General features: G+C 41.1%; 1 protein-coding gene across 1 annotated transcript in view; it reads right to left on the bottom strand.

Moving 5' to 3' along the window:
* Positions 1–16,612, bottom strand: part of tsnare1 (T-SNARE Domain Containing 1) — a 165,849-nt gene that overhangs the window by 56,546 nt on the left and 92,691 nt on the right. The window contains exon 9 of the mRNA XM_035389640.1: positions 6,290–6,362. Coding sequence (XP_035245531.1) covers positions 6,290–6,362 — 73 coding nt within the window. The remainder of the gene's footprint in view (positions 1–6,289; positions 6,363–16,612) is intronic.

Genomic DNA, 16,612 nt, shown 5'->3' with positions numbered 1-16,612 from the left:
CCCCAGAACTAACTATTTAGACCCTAGTTCCTGCGGTGGAAACGCACTGAGTTCCTCAAAAGGTTCCTAGTTCCGGGGTATAGTTCCTGCGGTGGAAACGCGGCTTTATATGATCTAGCCAGCATTTGCTTTCCTACATCTGTGAGTGTAGAACGTCCCTCTCTTCCTGATGGCAGTTTTGCCTACAGCCTCCAGCAAGCTTTTGAACACTAAAGAAGAACTTGAGTATGGCTTGAGTATATAGCCAGTATTTAATAAATGCAGTATACATAAAGCTTTTTGGTTTTGGTTTTTATTTATAAAAAAAAAATCTGGGAATTTATTGTTTATTTTGAATATTAAAAAGCAGGTGAAAATTGGTTGAAAAAACAGCCTAATGAAAAGATCAGGGTGAAAATTAGATTTGAATTCCAAACACTGATAACTTACTGCTTTAAATCGCATGATCAGCTGCTTGTTCGCTCTTTCTTACCATTTTTCTCTCCACTATTTCTGGAAGCTTGGTCTGAGACGCCTGCGGATAGCTGAATCACCAATCAGAGTGCTTCAGTGCACAGCAAGTGTTGCTAACCACTACAGAGTGCATCAAGCTTTCGTTTGAAACGTACTACCCTTAACTACCTTCTAGCTGTAAGGACTGTAAAATGAGTTGTAGCCTATCTGTATATCAAAATAAAAATAAAAAACTGGATCCAGTCTGTGGTCAAAAAAATATAATAAAAAATTCTGATCACAAAAAATGTGGGAGACAGAGACCACTGTGGAGAAAAAAAAAGTTACTTGTCGTTTGTCGTTCATTCGATTCTTCACTTTATTGTTTAATGTTAGAACTGAACACCAGAGAAGTTCCTTGAGATGTACAATGTTATCTCTGACTTAAAACTTTATTTCCAGTAAAGGAGCAGCAGTGGTATCTAAACCCATGTGAGGAGTGCTGCAGCAAAAGTGGCAGCAGTTGACATGTAGTTATCAGGCACTAATGCAGCAGGAACCTAAGGAACAAGGAATCCTGGCTGATTTATACTCACATGGTATCTGATGGGACAAAGCTAATTGCTTCCAACACTGTGGACTACTGCTTATTAACCACCAGTTACTCCTCCAACTTATAATGGCTTGGCTACAGAGCCTGGCTTATGCCTGTGGAAAGTATCCACTGAACCACTACCAGAAAATTATTTGAGTGACAGGATCTCACTCTCTGTGATTAAAGGTCTCACTGAGCTTATTTAAAAGGTCAATTTGTATTTGCAGTACATATGCTGAGACATATTTATAAATAAATAAATGAATAAATAAATAAATATTCCTGGCACAACTTGAAGCAATAGGTCTTCCAAATTAGCTTTCAGATGAATCTCACCCAAGAGCCTGGATACAATCAGGTTTGAAATAAATTTTAAAAATGGTTTCTGGCATGGGCAGCTGAAATTATATATTCAGGATTTGTGCCATAGATTTTCTATATCCTTGGATCCTATCTGTTATGCATCGTACAGTCACCAGGGGTGTAGTGGGCCCAGAGTGCAGCAGAATGGATTTTGAGAGCAGTTCACATTAATACCTGAATTTATGTTGACAAATAAAGAATGTTATTACGCACAAATATAGCTAGAGTCCAAATGATATATAGCACAGCTAGCCTAATTTTGGTTGATAAAATGAATAAAGAGTGAAACAGCCTACTGTACCTACTGAAATTGGTAATGATCAACAACCATTTAAGTTGTGTGGTTACAACCTACTTAATCACACAATTTTACCATAGGCATTTGTAGTGAAAATAAAGTTCCACCTTTAAAAAAGCTGACATAACAGTCTCCATACGGAGCTGCTGATGCTCATTCAAGCCAATCAGATAACTCCAAAATAGAATTTGAATCAATTAGAATTTGAAATAATGAAATGCCAACTTAATTGTTTTGGAAAAGAAAAATAAATAAAAAAAACTAAGATTACTCATTGTGATCATTCTTTGTTATGCTGTTGCTACAGCTGTTATCTTTGTAATCACTGTTACCTTGCTGAAATCAGTCTCGATATAGCCTATGTTTTCCATCATTGAGGACTGTTATACTGATGCTACTGTACTTCTGAAAATGTGTATGTATAACAAATAAATGTTCACATCTAGGGCGTAATTTATGCCCTAGATGTGAACCCCCAATATTAAAGAACAGGTAAAATAACTGGAATACACTGTACTGATCAATAAGGTTGGGTGTTTGTCACAGAAGTCGCAGGTCTCATGGATTCACACAGCTTAAGGTGAAAGGTGTCGATCTGGGAGGTTATGAGGTCAGGACATGGAACATAGCCTGGTGAACCTAAAGGGGTTTGCCTTGCTGGCTCCTAAATGTGGACTGGCCCCTAATGTGCTGCTCTACCTCTTTGGTGACTTCCAGCTTCCCACTGTGTTTGTCCTCCAGCAGCTGTCGGGCATGTTTGAAGGGATTCTTGAAGAAGCTGGTTCTTTCCTTTTCCTTCCTTTTCCTGCACTTGCAAATGTGCACTACCCTCCCCAAGTTGGCCAGCTTTTGCTTTGCCTCATCTCACAACACCGTAGGACCTACCTTTTCCTCTTGTGTCGCCTTCCTCCAATTCCTCCGGAGATGTCATTGCCTCTGCACCAGCTTCTCATTGTCCTTCTCCCTTCTTCCCTTTCCTCTTGGAGCAGCGATTCGTCACTTGGCTGCTTCACCAAACCTGCCTCTGCACTCCAGGTACAATATGTGTCCGAATGAGTTGAGCTTGACATCCGCTTGACCGCGTAGTGAGTGCTCCAGTATTTTTCTGAGGTCCATGTCCAACCTCTGCCACACCGCCACCTCATTCGCCTTTGGCCATTTGATCTTGCTTCTTCTTCCTTCCTTGCTTCTCCCTCTTCTCAGCTTGTTGGCATAGGTCCACAGCTGTGGGACAGCTAGCTGTGTTTCCTTCATGCTCACATACACGAGGGTTGCTCTCCACTGCTGGGCCTTCTTCCTCCACCAATATCGGGTCCTTCAGCTCTGTGGTTTTCTACCCGGCTTTGTGTCCCTCTTATCTGACCTGACTTAGCAGTGCAAGGTTGCAGTTAGGCATTCTTACCACATTTTGATCTTCCCTAGTGAATCCGTAGCCCCCTGAGTGTGGTCACCTTCTCTCACCCATACCTGTACTGATTTTTGTATCCTTGTTTGTGTTCATCCCATTCATTTCCGAGTAGTCAGTGCGGTTAGGCCACAGATTCTAAAGGCATAATTATAACCAAGCACGGTGAGAGCTTTCCTTTCTGCTCGTATTTCTTAAAAACATTTATTTCTGATTGTTGGTTCTTTTTAGGACTTTGTCCTGATCCATCCCCTTTTTTGCTCATTGGGACAGTGACCCATTTTTGTTGTTTGGCTCTGTACTCCAGCACATTGGATTTGAAATAAAACAATGGATATGTCAATAGGTGCAGAGCAGACTGTCAGCTTTAATTTGAGGGTATTCATATCCATATCGGGTAATCCCCCAATTTTAGGAGAGCAAAAGCAATTGAACAAATTAACATAATCTGAAAAAGTTGTTATATTTTGTTCTTGGTTGTAAATCCTTTGCAATCCATGACTGCTTGAAGTCTGAGGCATATAGACATCACCATGCGCAGGGTATCATCCCTGGTGATGCTCTGCTAGGCCTGCACTGCAGCCATCTTCAGTTCCTGTTTGTTTTGAGGGATTTTTTTTCCTTCAGTCTTGTCTTAAGCAAGTGAAACGCATGATCAGCTGGAGTCCAGGTGATTGACTAGGCCCATCAAGAACAGTCCACACTCCAAAATGTATAAAAATACCCTTAAATAAAATCTTAGAATCCACATTTTAACCACATGTGAATTGTTCAATTACAAATTTAAAATTGTACAAAGCCAAATAAAAAAATAAAAAAAATCTTTAAGTCTTTGTCTTAAACCTTTTGAAGGGAACTGAAAATAAACTCCTATGTTATTTTTTGTGTTTTGATAAAAAACAACAGTACAGCTGAAACTGCAAAGTCACAGTGTGTCCTAGAAATGTACATATTTACTTGTCTTGTCTGATGGAAAGGCTTTCTCTCCCGCCTACCTGACTAGTAATCTTATGGCAGGGCCTTTCCTCTCCATCTCTGGCTCTGAAAACTGCCTTCAGCTCCAACTCATCTAGCTTTGGCTCAGGCTACTCTATCCTCTGTTCATTTTTTTTTTTTTTTTTTTTTTTTGAGAACAGATTATTTTTTTGCCATCACTCAAATCTCCCAACACACACAGAATTTAATTCCGCCACATCTTTGGCCTTAACTTTGAAGAATACATTCAAGGGAACAAAATCTACACTTCTTTTCTTTAAAGGATAATGTTAGATTTGCACAGTGGGATGATTAATTAAGCAATTAGGTTAAAGCATCCTGTTCAACAATACACTGACATTGCCTCTCATGGGAATAGACAATGCAACCTCTCCGTCCCCTGAGGTCTACCCTGCCACCCACTTACAATACAGCAATATTAGTGCAGAGAATAACACAGCATTAGACACGTGGCAGCATCCAGCAGTGAATTACGAACCACTCTTTCATGATATTTAAAGGGCAGCTTCATAAATATGACCTTCAATTTTCCTAAATTAATCTGCATCCAATAACTGTAGCCACCTGAAAGTATTGCACACACAGGAGTAATTAAAAGGGGAATGAATGTGGACAGGTTGCTGTCCTCTCTGCGGCAAGGTACTAATTAGAATACAAAGTGAGTAATTAAAATTGGGAGGTCCTGAAATGGTGCCATAAAACAACTTTATGCAGGCAAGTGACAAGTCTCTCCGCCACCTTGTGGAAAACACAGACAAACTGTTTTACAATTGAATTTGAGCATTTATTGCCCAATTAATAAATCACTTGTATGCGCATGCATGCACACACCCGCGCACACACACACACACACACACAAAAAATCCCTCCCCCACACTATAATGCCTATTAACCATTTTGTTTGTTTTGTTAAAGTGGTAAGGACTTTGAATACTCGTCACCAAGAGCATCACCTAAATTTAAAAGGAATCATTTACAAGTAGAGCAGAAAGACCAGCAAAAATCCTTGTTTCATACACACCCTTATCGTCAATACAAAGCAATTACCAGGATTGGCAGTGATTACTAGCACAATCCAGTGATGCCCCCCCTCATCCCACCTAGCCCTGGTTCATTATTTTGATGCTCTCTTCCTTGAACAACCCTCACCCTATCTCCGTGTCCTCCCACTCCCTCTGTCAATAAAGCAGCCCTGGAGTGTCTGCCGCCATGGCCCATCTTCATCATTAGCACCTCCTATCGCCTGGGCACGGCCCCGGGTATCTAGGCAAGGCCAAAGACACTGGGGAGCGCTTCCCTGACGAGCGGACTCTGCAGCTGTTCATTTCACTCCGTGTCTTCTCTGTGCGCTCAGCCAATAATCTGGCCTTAGATATGCCCTCTTTCCCCCCCGCTCCCTCCCCAAGCCTGGCTCACTCCCTGTCTGAACAGATACTGATTAGGGAAGAGGTGGCTGGAGTGGGGAGAACGTGTGGGCCACGTTGATGTTGATGTTGTCCTTGTTTTTATACTTTTTTTTGTCTATAAGGACCTTTCATTCATCGGTTACAACAGAAAGTATTTGTACTATATATATATGCAAATAGAGGACGATAGTCAATTTAATAGTGGACTATGGCTAATTTGATGGTGAAGCATGGCTTACTTAATGGTGGACTATGACCTATTTAATGGTGGGCTCCGGCCTATTTAGTAGTGGACTATGGTCTGTTTAATTATAAACTGCGGCATGTTTAATATTTCAAAATTCCCTATTTAGTGGTTGACTATGGCTTGTTTCTTCCCTTGCAGTGATGAGGGATGGGAGTAGCAGCCGAGGTAAGGCTACTTGGAATTTCTCACATCATAAAGAATAAATCAAAAAACCTCACTGCCAAGCAAAGTTGTCTTTCCTCAGGGACAGCTAAAAAAATCAGCATTTGCCTACAGACATGTCCCTGGGCATAATCCTTAGAGAATAATCTCTGACACGATTGAAAGCATTCATGGCATGCGAGTGGCGAGACATTACAAATGTCACAGGGATTATGTAATACAGGAAGCTGGGGCATGGGGAACTTGGGGTCCACTTCACAGACTCCATATCATCTCAGGATCCAAGTATCAGAATGAGTCAGTACGGAAAATATAGTGGTCGGTCAGCATGTGTATGGTGTGTGCGCGGTTCGTATAGTGAAATACATTGTGCACATGGTCTCACCTATGGCATCGCCCTGCTCATGCACCATGGACGCCAGGTCCTTCATTATCTGGCTCACGTCCAGCATGTCCCTCTGCGGAGAGAAGGAGATTGGTGAAAACCTCAGAGTCAACATTTCACACTCGTGTTTGAGGTGTTTCATTTCGCTTACTGTGCGCGAGGCAGACCTGTGGGGCACCTGGAGCCGCTCTGTGGTGTACGGCGCTGCTCCGGCCTCTTGGTGAATACAGATAAATGTGTTCCCAGAGGTTTGTTTTTAAGATATTTAAATGGATATCTTGCAATTTGTGTAATTAATTTAATGGTTTGAATGCATTTTTGTTGAACTGTCCTTGGAGCCATAACATACAATGTTCTAATAAAGACATTAATTAAATACAAGGCACACAAAATTTAAAAAAAGTTTTCAGTTACTACGACAAGAAAAAGTAGTAGAAGCAAAATATTGTGTGACATTTGTTACTGATGGAGCAAAGTTGCTTTGAGAATTGACCAGCATATACAACTAGACATAAAGCTCTGACATGATCAGTGATTCATTTTATTTTAGCTTTATAAGACAATGCATTTGATTCACAGTAAGTGGAACCAACTGAGTTTATATATTCCTTTCAGTATGGTCCAGCAAAGAGTCTATTCTGACTGTATCAGCCACAGAAAATATTTTGGGAAGGTTTATGTCCCAATGTCATTGGACAAAAACTATGCATATCTGCTACCCGCAGCTTCCCTGCTCCTCCATCCTTACAGTATATGCGCTGGCTATATTTCTATGCCCTCACCTATTTGTCCATTCATCATAGGTGTTTGTGATTGTTCTGGAAACTGGCATCCATCCTGGCTCTTTGGCAAGTCACCATCTGGTTAGAGCCAAGATGGCTGCCGGCAAACTCCTCAGACCTTAACGGCTGTCACATCCACCCAAAATTATTTGTTCCCTCTCACACATATTGCATTTGCTGTTGAAAGCTGATATATGTGTGCGTGTGTGTGTCAGGGGTGGAGGGAGATGTCACTATATGTATTTGTATCTGTATTTGTTCAACTAAGTAAATTATTTGTATTTGCATTCAAAAAACGAACAGTCAAATCAAGTGTCAAACATAAACAAAATGTTTTTTTATAAATAAATAAAAATGTACTCATTCTTACTCTGAGCTGCATAGTATGAACTACATGAAGCCCACCCCTACATGAGGGACACTTAAGTCAATTATAAACAACTTTTATAATTTAAAAAATAGTTCCTCATCTTCATTATGAACTACTAGTAGGGCTAACATGTTTTCTTGTTTTTTTTGTTTGTTAATACTTGTTCTCCTCTCTTTGTTGAAGCCCCCCTTTACCTGTATGTTTGATTTGCATAAGCTTTGATAAATTAAATAAAACATCAAAAAGCTTCCCTGGGTGGAATACATCTTCAGCCAATATGCTGTTACTCTAACTTCCCCAAGTTGTATTTTGTGAAGACAAGCTCTTGCACATGAGCATCAAAGAGATCAAAAAAAGATCTGAATCCGAATAATATTGGCCAAATTTGGGCCGAGAAAACATTCGGGGAGAACACATTATTTGAGTGTTGCCAAATATGGTATTTGTATTCAACACCATGCCTTGTGTATGTGTGTATGTGTGTACGTGTGCGTGTCTCTGTGAGTCTGTCTGCATGTGGCGAGAAAGAATGGTGAGCTGATCCACAGGCATAGCAGGCTGGCCTAAGGCCAGCACATGCTCATTGTGTATATTTTACAGATGCTATATTCAGCCATATTCTCTCTGACTTTGCATGACTTACTTTAGGAATGGATGGGAGGGGATCTGTATGGGCCACTCCTACTGCAGCACTGCCTGCCATCTGACCACCTGTCTAAGGATCTACCTCCCCTGGCTGCTGCCAGGCATAGCAGAACATGCCACGCCCTTGTCAATGCCTGCAGAACTGGCTGTGTTCACAGCGTATGTCCAGTATTGCTTCATCGTGCAGCTCAGCCTACATTCACAACATTCCATTACTCAAAATTATTTTGTGAACAGATCCTCAATAGTAAGTCCATGGTCAGCTCCAGCACTCCTCTGTACTTTACCATAGGAGGTTCAGCTTGGCAACAGAAGTTTTCCGTGCTATGTTAACATTTATGAATATGCACCAAAGGTGTGCCTGGGGGCAGACCATCCAACTGTTAGTATTGTCCTCGGTAACACCCTTTCATGAATATTCATGATGTATTCTGTAGAGACACTGTAGAGACAGTTGTTAAGAGCGTGAAACTGACCATCTGGATAGTCTATAGGATCTATGGTATATACAATGTTTTTGCATGCGCACACGCGCAACTAGGAACACACACATGCACGCACACACCCCAAGCGGAGTGCAGCAGGCCAGGTTCACTTCCTGCATCTGCTCATGAGCGCATACACCGTTCCTGGTTCTAAGCTTTGGCCATGTATGAACGGCTACTATGTGTGAAGTGGCGAACAGAAAACAGGACCAGAATGGCATCTGTTTGAATCCTGAACAAGAAACTGGCTTGTACAACATAATCCAATACACCAATAATAATTAAGATAGGTTGCAAAGTATAAGTTGCAGAGCTGGTTGCAGAGAGGATAGAGCGAAATGTTAGAGCCAGGGTAGACATTAATAGCGTACTGTAACACAGCGCTACAGGCAAACTCTTTTAGAAAGTAGGACTTTTACTTTGTCTGTTTGTTTCATTGCTGTTTTTTTTGCTCACCACTTTATTATGATTCAGCACCAACGCAAAAACACAAACGCATGAACAAAAGGTCACCAAAGGGCTCCTATTGTTTCATTAGCCTTAAATGTCACGCCTTTAGATCCAGACACCAGGTTCATCTGACACGCTAGAGGCCTTCACATGCGGTCCCGGAGACACACCATCACGCTCCCACAATTAAACCAGAAAAGAATATAAAGGCACAAAGCCGCTGGAACGCAGACGCGGCGGGGGTGGTCGACGCCGGCATCACCACGGCCCCAACCTGCCCAGAAAACAAATAAACGGTGTGTCTCTGACAGGCGGATATGAAAGAGGCAGCAGGCATCCATAGCAGGCAGAGATCTGGGGCGATAAGGCTTTCCAAAACTGCCACAGTTTTGAGGAGGTGGGGACATTGCATGGGTAGTGGAGATAAAGGAAGGAAGACAGATGCTTTTTTGGGGGGGGGGGGGGTAGTTTGTTAATTCCATCTTCTTTAGGTTGTATAATTATTATTTTACGATTGTTAATTTTGTACTATTGTTCATTTAGTCGAAGCCTGATAAACCAGAAGACAATGTCATTGTGGAAGATATCTTGGCACATTTTGCATAACAAGTCGGCAAATGGTAGGTTTAATTTGCCTGGCAAATAATTATTCATAAATTATTTTGTCTTTTTTGTTTTTGTTGGCAATTCTGGATGGGGGTGTATTTCTGAGACCTACTGGGTAACTAGTCAATTGGTTTTCTAATTCCGCTTGCAAGTTCATCTTTCAAAGTTTCCCTGTGCCCAAAAAGAACACCTTTTCTAACTTTGGCTATTAGTTGGGTAGAATTTGTTTCTGCAGACAGTCAGGATCTGGGGGGTGGGGAGGTGGGCAGCTTGCTCAGAGTAATACCTTATTGGTTGAATTGTTGCAGTTTTCATCACCTGTTTACAAGGCTTAACACCCGGCACCCGCCAAATGCAGTGCCATGTAACGTCGCTCTTACCAGCCGCTATGGCAGGTGACCTTTTGGTAGCATTTTCTATGAAAAAAATCATTGTAGTTTACAAAAGGTATCTGGAATAATTACGTTAATTTGAGGTGATACTACGTGATGCTACAACTCCCATGAGCACTGTGTGCTCATCCCATTGGCCCATCCAGTTTGCTCTCTCGTGTCTTGTTTCCTCAGTAGTGCTAGGAGTATAATTTATAAGAAGGAGAACTTGGCCGAAATCAAACCACTGTCAAACATGGTGCCACATACAAACTGTGTATACTCATTGGCTACAGTCAGCACTGGCATAGGTCAGATTCGGACTGAGACTGCTCACTCGTGCCGAAAGCAGCTTTTTTACAGAGTGAGCTACCCAGCAGCCCTGCAAAGCATTTTAACCAGGAACTCATGCAGAGTTGTTGTTAATATTACTTTGGGGTAATGCCATGGCATGTGCAATACCCCAAAGATGTATATCATTACAAATCCATGGTTTTTGGTTAACCTTAGCTCTAAGTAAGCTGCTCATCTTTAGAAGACCATCAAGGCCCCACGTCACTGATTGATGGCGGCAGAATATATGACAAGACACAATGTGGAGAGCTGATTTCACTTCCTGTGGAGCTTTTTTCCTGCTTTGGGGAAGTTGGATTAGCTGAAAGGAGCGAACGAGGCCTAAATCACAGCTTTGTCAAGTGCTCGACACAGTGAACTCCAGATTAATGGAGTGGATAATGTCCTCTGCTGACAAATTAGCTCCACGGCCGACAAGTGACTTTTAATTTGGTGCACCACACCAATCCTCACTATTATAAGTCATATGGTAATAATGCCTTCTACAGGGGAGTGTGGTAGAGAAAGAGAGAGAGAGAGAGAGTATGGCATGTGCTATAAAGACAGAGATCGCTGGTCTCTGCTTTCCAACTTTAAGTTATGGTCACTTTATTTCTTGAGTGACAACAGCCACAAATGAAAAATTCCTCATCAAGTTTGTTCCTGGGAATGGGAAAATGAGGATTCCTGATTGAGAAAAAAAAAATCTGATATGGACCACTACATATTGAAGTGTACACCTAAAAGCTTGCTGTAAAAGAGGGATGAACAAATGAATGGATAGATGGGTAGATATTCACTGACAGGACACTTTTAGCAGAGTACAAAGGGTTCCCCTGGTGCAGGTACTTGAGCCCATTTTTCTGAAACACCTCCGTTTCTTAGATCCTTAATCGAGCGTGTTTGAGACCCGCAGCACTCTCCTGGCAGGGCTACGGCACTTGTGTGATAGCCATGATGCTTCAGAAAAATCACAATGATGCTGTGAAGTAGGACAAGCCCTCCTGAGACATAAAATGTCCCCACACTAAAACAGGGTATGAGATACAAATCAAGTAAGGAGGAGTCTTTCTTCTACCAGTCAATTAATCACAAGACTGGCACACCTGCAGAAAGGCTTGTGTTTGTGCTGGCTTTACCTCTGAGAGGAATAAAGTGGAAGGTATTGAAGGTACTGTATGTTCTCTTATAGTAACCCATCATGACGGCCATAAATTCTGCAGCTATGGTGTGTGTGTATGTGTCTGTGTGCGTGTGCGTGTGTGTGTATGTACTTGTGCTTGTTTGGAATGGGAGAGTGTAGGTGTGTGTGTGTGTGCGTGTGTGTGTGTGTACTTGTGCTTTTTTTTTTTTAGCACACTCCTATAAGTGATGGGTACATTTTGAGCCGCCTGTGGCCACAGTGAGATCAAACCGCTGCCTCATACAAACCAATAACAGTGAAGTAGGCGGGGCGACCCAACCTGCAGGAAGCTGGCATGTTGGGAGAGATACGGACAGCACATCATTAGTGCTTCTGACATGGTGACCAGACCTTAAATCTAGCCTGGCCGCTAGAATGTGGACCCTGAAAATAATAACCCTGTATGTTACTTTCAGAACTTTGAATTTACAGAACGGAGGCATGTCTATCTTTCTTTATATCACTATATCTTTCATTTATCTCTCATTTTCTTCATTTCACTTCTTCATTTCTGTTTCTTCCTCATGTCTTCTTTCTCTCTCCCCCTGTCTTCTTTCTTTCTCTTTATATTTATTTTTCTTCCTCCACATAATTTCCTATATCTCACTCCTCATAACTTCTCATAGTGTCTTTTCAGATACAATCTTTCAAAGACAACAACTAAAAACAACAAAATAAGTAAATAAACCAAGGTGTCAGTCCAATTAAGGGCTAATGTTTTGTGAATATTCCTCTGTGCTAGTATTTTACATCTCACTGTTTACTGGGAGAATGACAGCAATAAATTAGCCCCCACCGCCTAGACAGTTTGGCTTATGTAATACCTCAAAGGTCCCTGTCACTCAAATGTGTTTGGACAGCCTCTGCATTCCCTGTCTGACCCAACAAATAATTTCACGAGCAGCCCCGTCCACATAGCTAGACGGGAATAAATCACAGATTCACACGCCATATATTTCAGTGTTGGGCCACTCCTGGTGTTTTCATAACCTTTGCATGCAGGAGGCCGACAAGTCAATCAGCCAATCTGTATACTACGTTTTTTTTTTTGTTTATTGCAAATGAGCATTTGTTTAGCCACTGATACATACATGAACCAGCAAAACTAATATAATCTGGCTCAAAAGACATTCTGTACCTCTCCCGTCACCACTCTTCTCACATACTTCAGTATCTAACACTCGCTCAAACACAAATGTAACACGCATCACTGAATACAATGATACTGTCATACAGCAGAGAAACAAACTATAATCCATGCCCATGTTACCGGGGTATTAACTGCACTGTCACGTATACTGATGGAATGATCATAAAAGTAATCTGAATAAAGTGTTGAGTGCACTTCATCATTACTGTGCATGTCATTTTATTAATCTCTGGAAATGTGTACTATTATAAAGAGTTAAAATATATCGAGATAACACCTCAAGATAGCAACATCCTATGATGGAACATAATTGGTTGTAGTTTCACCCATGGAGGGAGGGGTTTTGTTGGCAGGGTTGCCTCCTTCTTTTGGCCCAAGAGAGACTGCTCTGGTTGATGAAGTGGCTGCAGTCTGCTTGCTCCAGCTGTGCATGACATGTACTGCACTTGAGCGCTCAGCTGGACTGCAGAACTATGCTGGGCAGTACAAAATGAAGAGAGACATTTTGCAAATGGCGGGGCCATGAATATAACTAGGAATTCCAAATTGGGTCAAAAACAGCCCATTAAAGAAACTAGTCTCTTAATAGCATGCATCTAAAGTCATGTAGCATTTATTTTGTTTCTTTGTTTTGTGGCGATTTTGTGAATGTTCAATTATTATTAATCTCATTCTCATAACAGAGGAAGAAAGCCCTTATCGCTGCAGAGACGCTTTGAAAGCAGCCTCTTAATGAATTGTCTACTATTTCGGAGAATTTCATTTGCTGAATGGAATCTCAGATGCATTTGGGATAGAAACTGTTTCTGAAAGCACTCATTGACTTGTTCCATAACCATCTGGCTCATCATGACGAGCCTCTCAGTGCGGTAGGGCCTGAAGTGAATCGAACAGAACAGTATCTATGGATACTGGTCTGTTCGATTCACAGCCATCTCCTCTGTGAAAACACTAATTTCTAGTATTGACAGGATATATGGAGGAAAGCTTTTTTCTCAATTAATATTTTACTGTATGACCATGGCCATTACAATAGTGGTTGTTAAAAGTGAATGGGGGTTCAAGCAAGATTGCAATCCATGTTCAATCCTTGTCTTTGGTAGTAATATCCAGTTAAAATGGAATTACAAATTACTTTGTGGTTTTTACTTAAAGCATATCTGCACTTAAATTGTTTTTGCAAACCACACATTTCTCAAAAAATAGTTGTACTGCATGACAGTCATAGTTCTAAACTTGTTGAACTGTCCAAGTGACAACTTTTGTGTTTTTCTCCAACTCGTTGGTACAACTAATATCATCCCTTATATCTGGTTCTTCTTCCATGTTAATAATTTGATGTTAGTACTGTACATTATGACTGAATTAGCCATATTAACCCAAATTTATTATTATTATTATTATAACAAAATGTTGTGCCAAACATGTTTTCTGAAAAGTAAAAAAGTTGCTCCAAACAAGGATTTTTTCAGCTATGGCTGTGGTAGTAGGTATAGGTGGTTATCAGAGACTTATAAGCCATTTCCTTGCATCTGTTGCCTATATGCCATAGATGTGTGTGAGTAATTCCACACGAGCACAACATTAGCAATTTGATACCTGATTTCCGGCACAATTCGACCCTCTTCTCCCCCCACTTTATTCTTTTTTTGACATACTGTAAATACCCCGCATTAGTGCAAATGTGTCAAACCTGAGCCATTTACCAAAGTAATACACTTATTTCCTTTCTCTTGCTGTATTAATAGCAGCTCTCTCTCTTTCCACTCGTTGTTACTTATTTATTTTATTCTTTTTTTTTTTTATCACCGGAGATGATTGTAAATGATAATGGATTTCTCCCCAATAATGGTCCCCACTTCTGATGGGACAGAGTGCTCTTGGGATGTCAGATGGTATGCAGTTACCTCTTTGGGAGCTTGATGAGTCACTGTTTTATGCAGATCAAAAAAGTTTTGAAAAAAAAAAAAACAACCTCCACTTTCATTTGTTGAGACAGAAAGATACCGAGTTTTTCCTCTTAAGGTAAACACATTTCTGGGCTTGGTTGTTAACATTAATATTATTGAGAAAAGGAACCAAAGATTTCTTTTTGAATTTTTCAATTGGTAGTAATTGGCACGCACATATTACTGGATAAGAATGTGTTTTTTTATGGTATGAAAGTGCAGGTCTAAAGGTTATTCCATTGTAACAGAGAAAAAGAGCAGAATGAGAGCTCTACTCCTGCAGCAGAATGACTCACTGTTTGTCAGGTCCTACCAAGAGACTCCCTGGTCAAGTCCCCAATTCACAAGCAGTGGGAGGCTATCGAGCACAGGCCATGCTCCATCACTGCTTATTGACAGATCAGTCCGCCGTTAACACCAAATACACAGCCGAGGGGCGAGGGTGGGGGGGGGGGGGGGGGGGGGGGGGGGTAAGGGTAGGTGGCAGGGTTGGGGGGGACCTGAAGGCCTTGGGCAGTACTATCCAGGGTGTAGCTCTGGCGCTGAGGACATGCATTTGCATATTTTGAAAAATATATTAACGGACAAAGCTGGAGCCACATCTCTACCCATGTCTAGTAGTTTTTTTATGGTACCAGTCCACCATGGCAGACACCAATCACATTGCTGACCCTCCCCCTCCCCCATCACCACACTTGGCAAACAGCCTGTGGAAGCCTGTCTCTACTGGAAACTAGAACTCCCATTTATCTAACTCAGAGAAAACAAACTGCCCAAAGCTACAAAGAGAGCCCAGGTAGGCAGTTGAGAAAGGTCTTTAATCAACTCAAGCTGGGGGAGAACCCCAAAAAACAATCACAGAGTCTGTGAGACCATCAAATCACACACCCACATTCTACCCTCACCTGCTTGGGTGGACTCAGCTACACTTCAGACAGCATAGGTTGGTCTGGGCTGCACTTAATGACCCTGTCTAGGTCTCATATGAGCCAACCTAATGGCCTAATTCATAAGTATTAAATGTTCATGTCACGGCTATGCATTTGTGCATTTGTGCATTTGACAGGGGATTCATTGTTAAGAATGGTGTGACTACATTGGATGCATTATATGTGGGGCTTGGAGTCTGTGGATATTTTGAAAGAAAACTTTATAAAGACATATAAACTTTATATGAACAAAGCAAACTAAAAAAGGAACGAAGTGTAATCAAAAGAAAAGTTCACATAACCGGAACAATCAATCAAAGAGGGAAACAATCCATTGCTGGTTCAATAATCACAATTTAGGAATAAAGTGAAAGTATCAAAACCCAGAAAAATATGTACTCAGTACCGAGGTGCTGGAATTGAGCAAACAGTTAAGATTAGAGGCCCAACTGAAAGGAATCATCCAGTCACGGACTACTGTACCACACACTTCCCTGACACCAGGAACCAAGGGCTTATTTCTTTAAGAGTGAAGATACATTGTATTTACTGAAACAGACTCAAACCGTGAACACAAACCTTGAGGGTTTGCTTTGTAATGTCCTTAAGCCTCCTCCATGAGCTTTGAGCAATTATCACATTTCCTTTTTACGAAACAACTCAATATCAAACTTCACTCCCAATACAACTTCAGACAACTGGTGACTAAAATGAATGTAAATAAAAATTAAATGTATTTTGCATGTTTCATTGTTTACAAAGGCATATGGCACAATTTGGCTCCCAGTATGAAGCCATAAGACACTTCAAAAGAGGACAACAAAAAATTCACAGAATGGCAAATGAATAATATTATTGATTTATTTCTGTTTCAAAATTGCTTTTTTTCTTATTTGCATTAAGAAAGCATGAGCCCTTTGTTTTGTTCATAAACACAGTGATTATAAACACAGCAATGCACACTGGGTTTGCTAGCTCTCTGGCTGCAAAGTTTCCTTTGAAGACATAGTGCACTGTTCTTGGTACCCAGCAGCATGGTTTTAACAGTCACTGATTTGAGAGCACAGCAT

The sequence above is a fragment of the Anguilla anguilla genome, chromosome 1 (assembly GCF_013347855.1).
Source record: "Anguilla anguilla isolate fAngAng1 chromosome 1, fAngAng1.pri, whole genome shotgun sequence".
NCBI lineage: Eukaryota > Metazoa > Chordata > Actinopteri > Anguilliformes > Anguillidae > Anguilla > Anguilla anguilla.
This window is presented reverse-complemented; position numbering and strand designations above follow the sequence as displayed.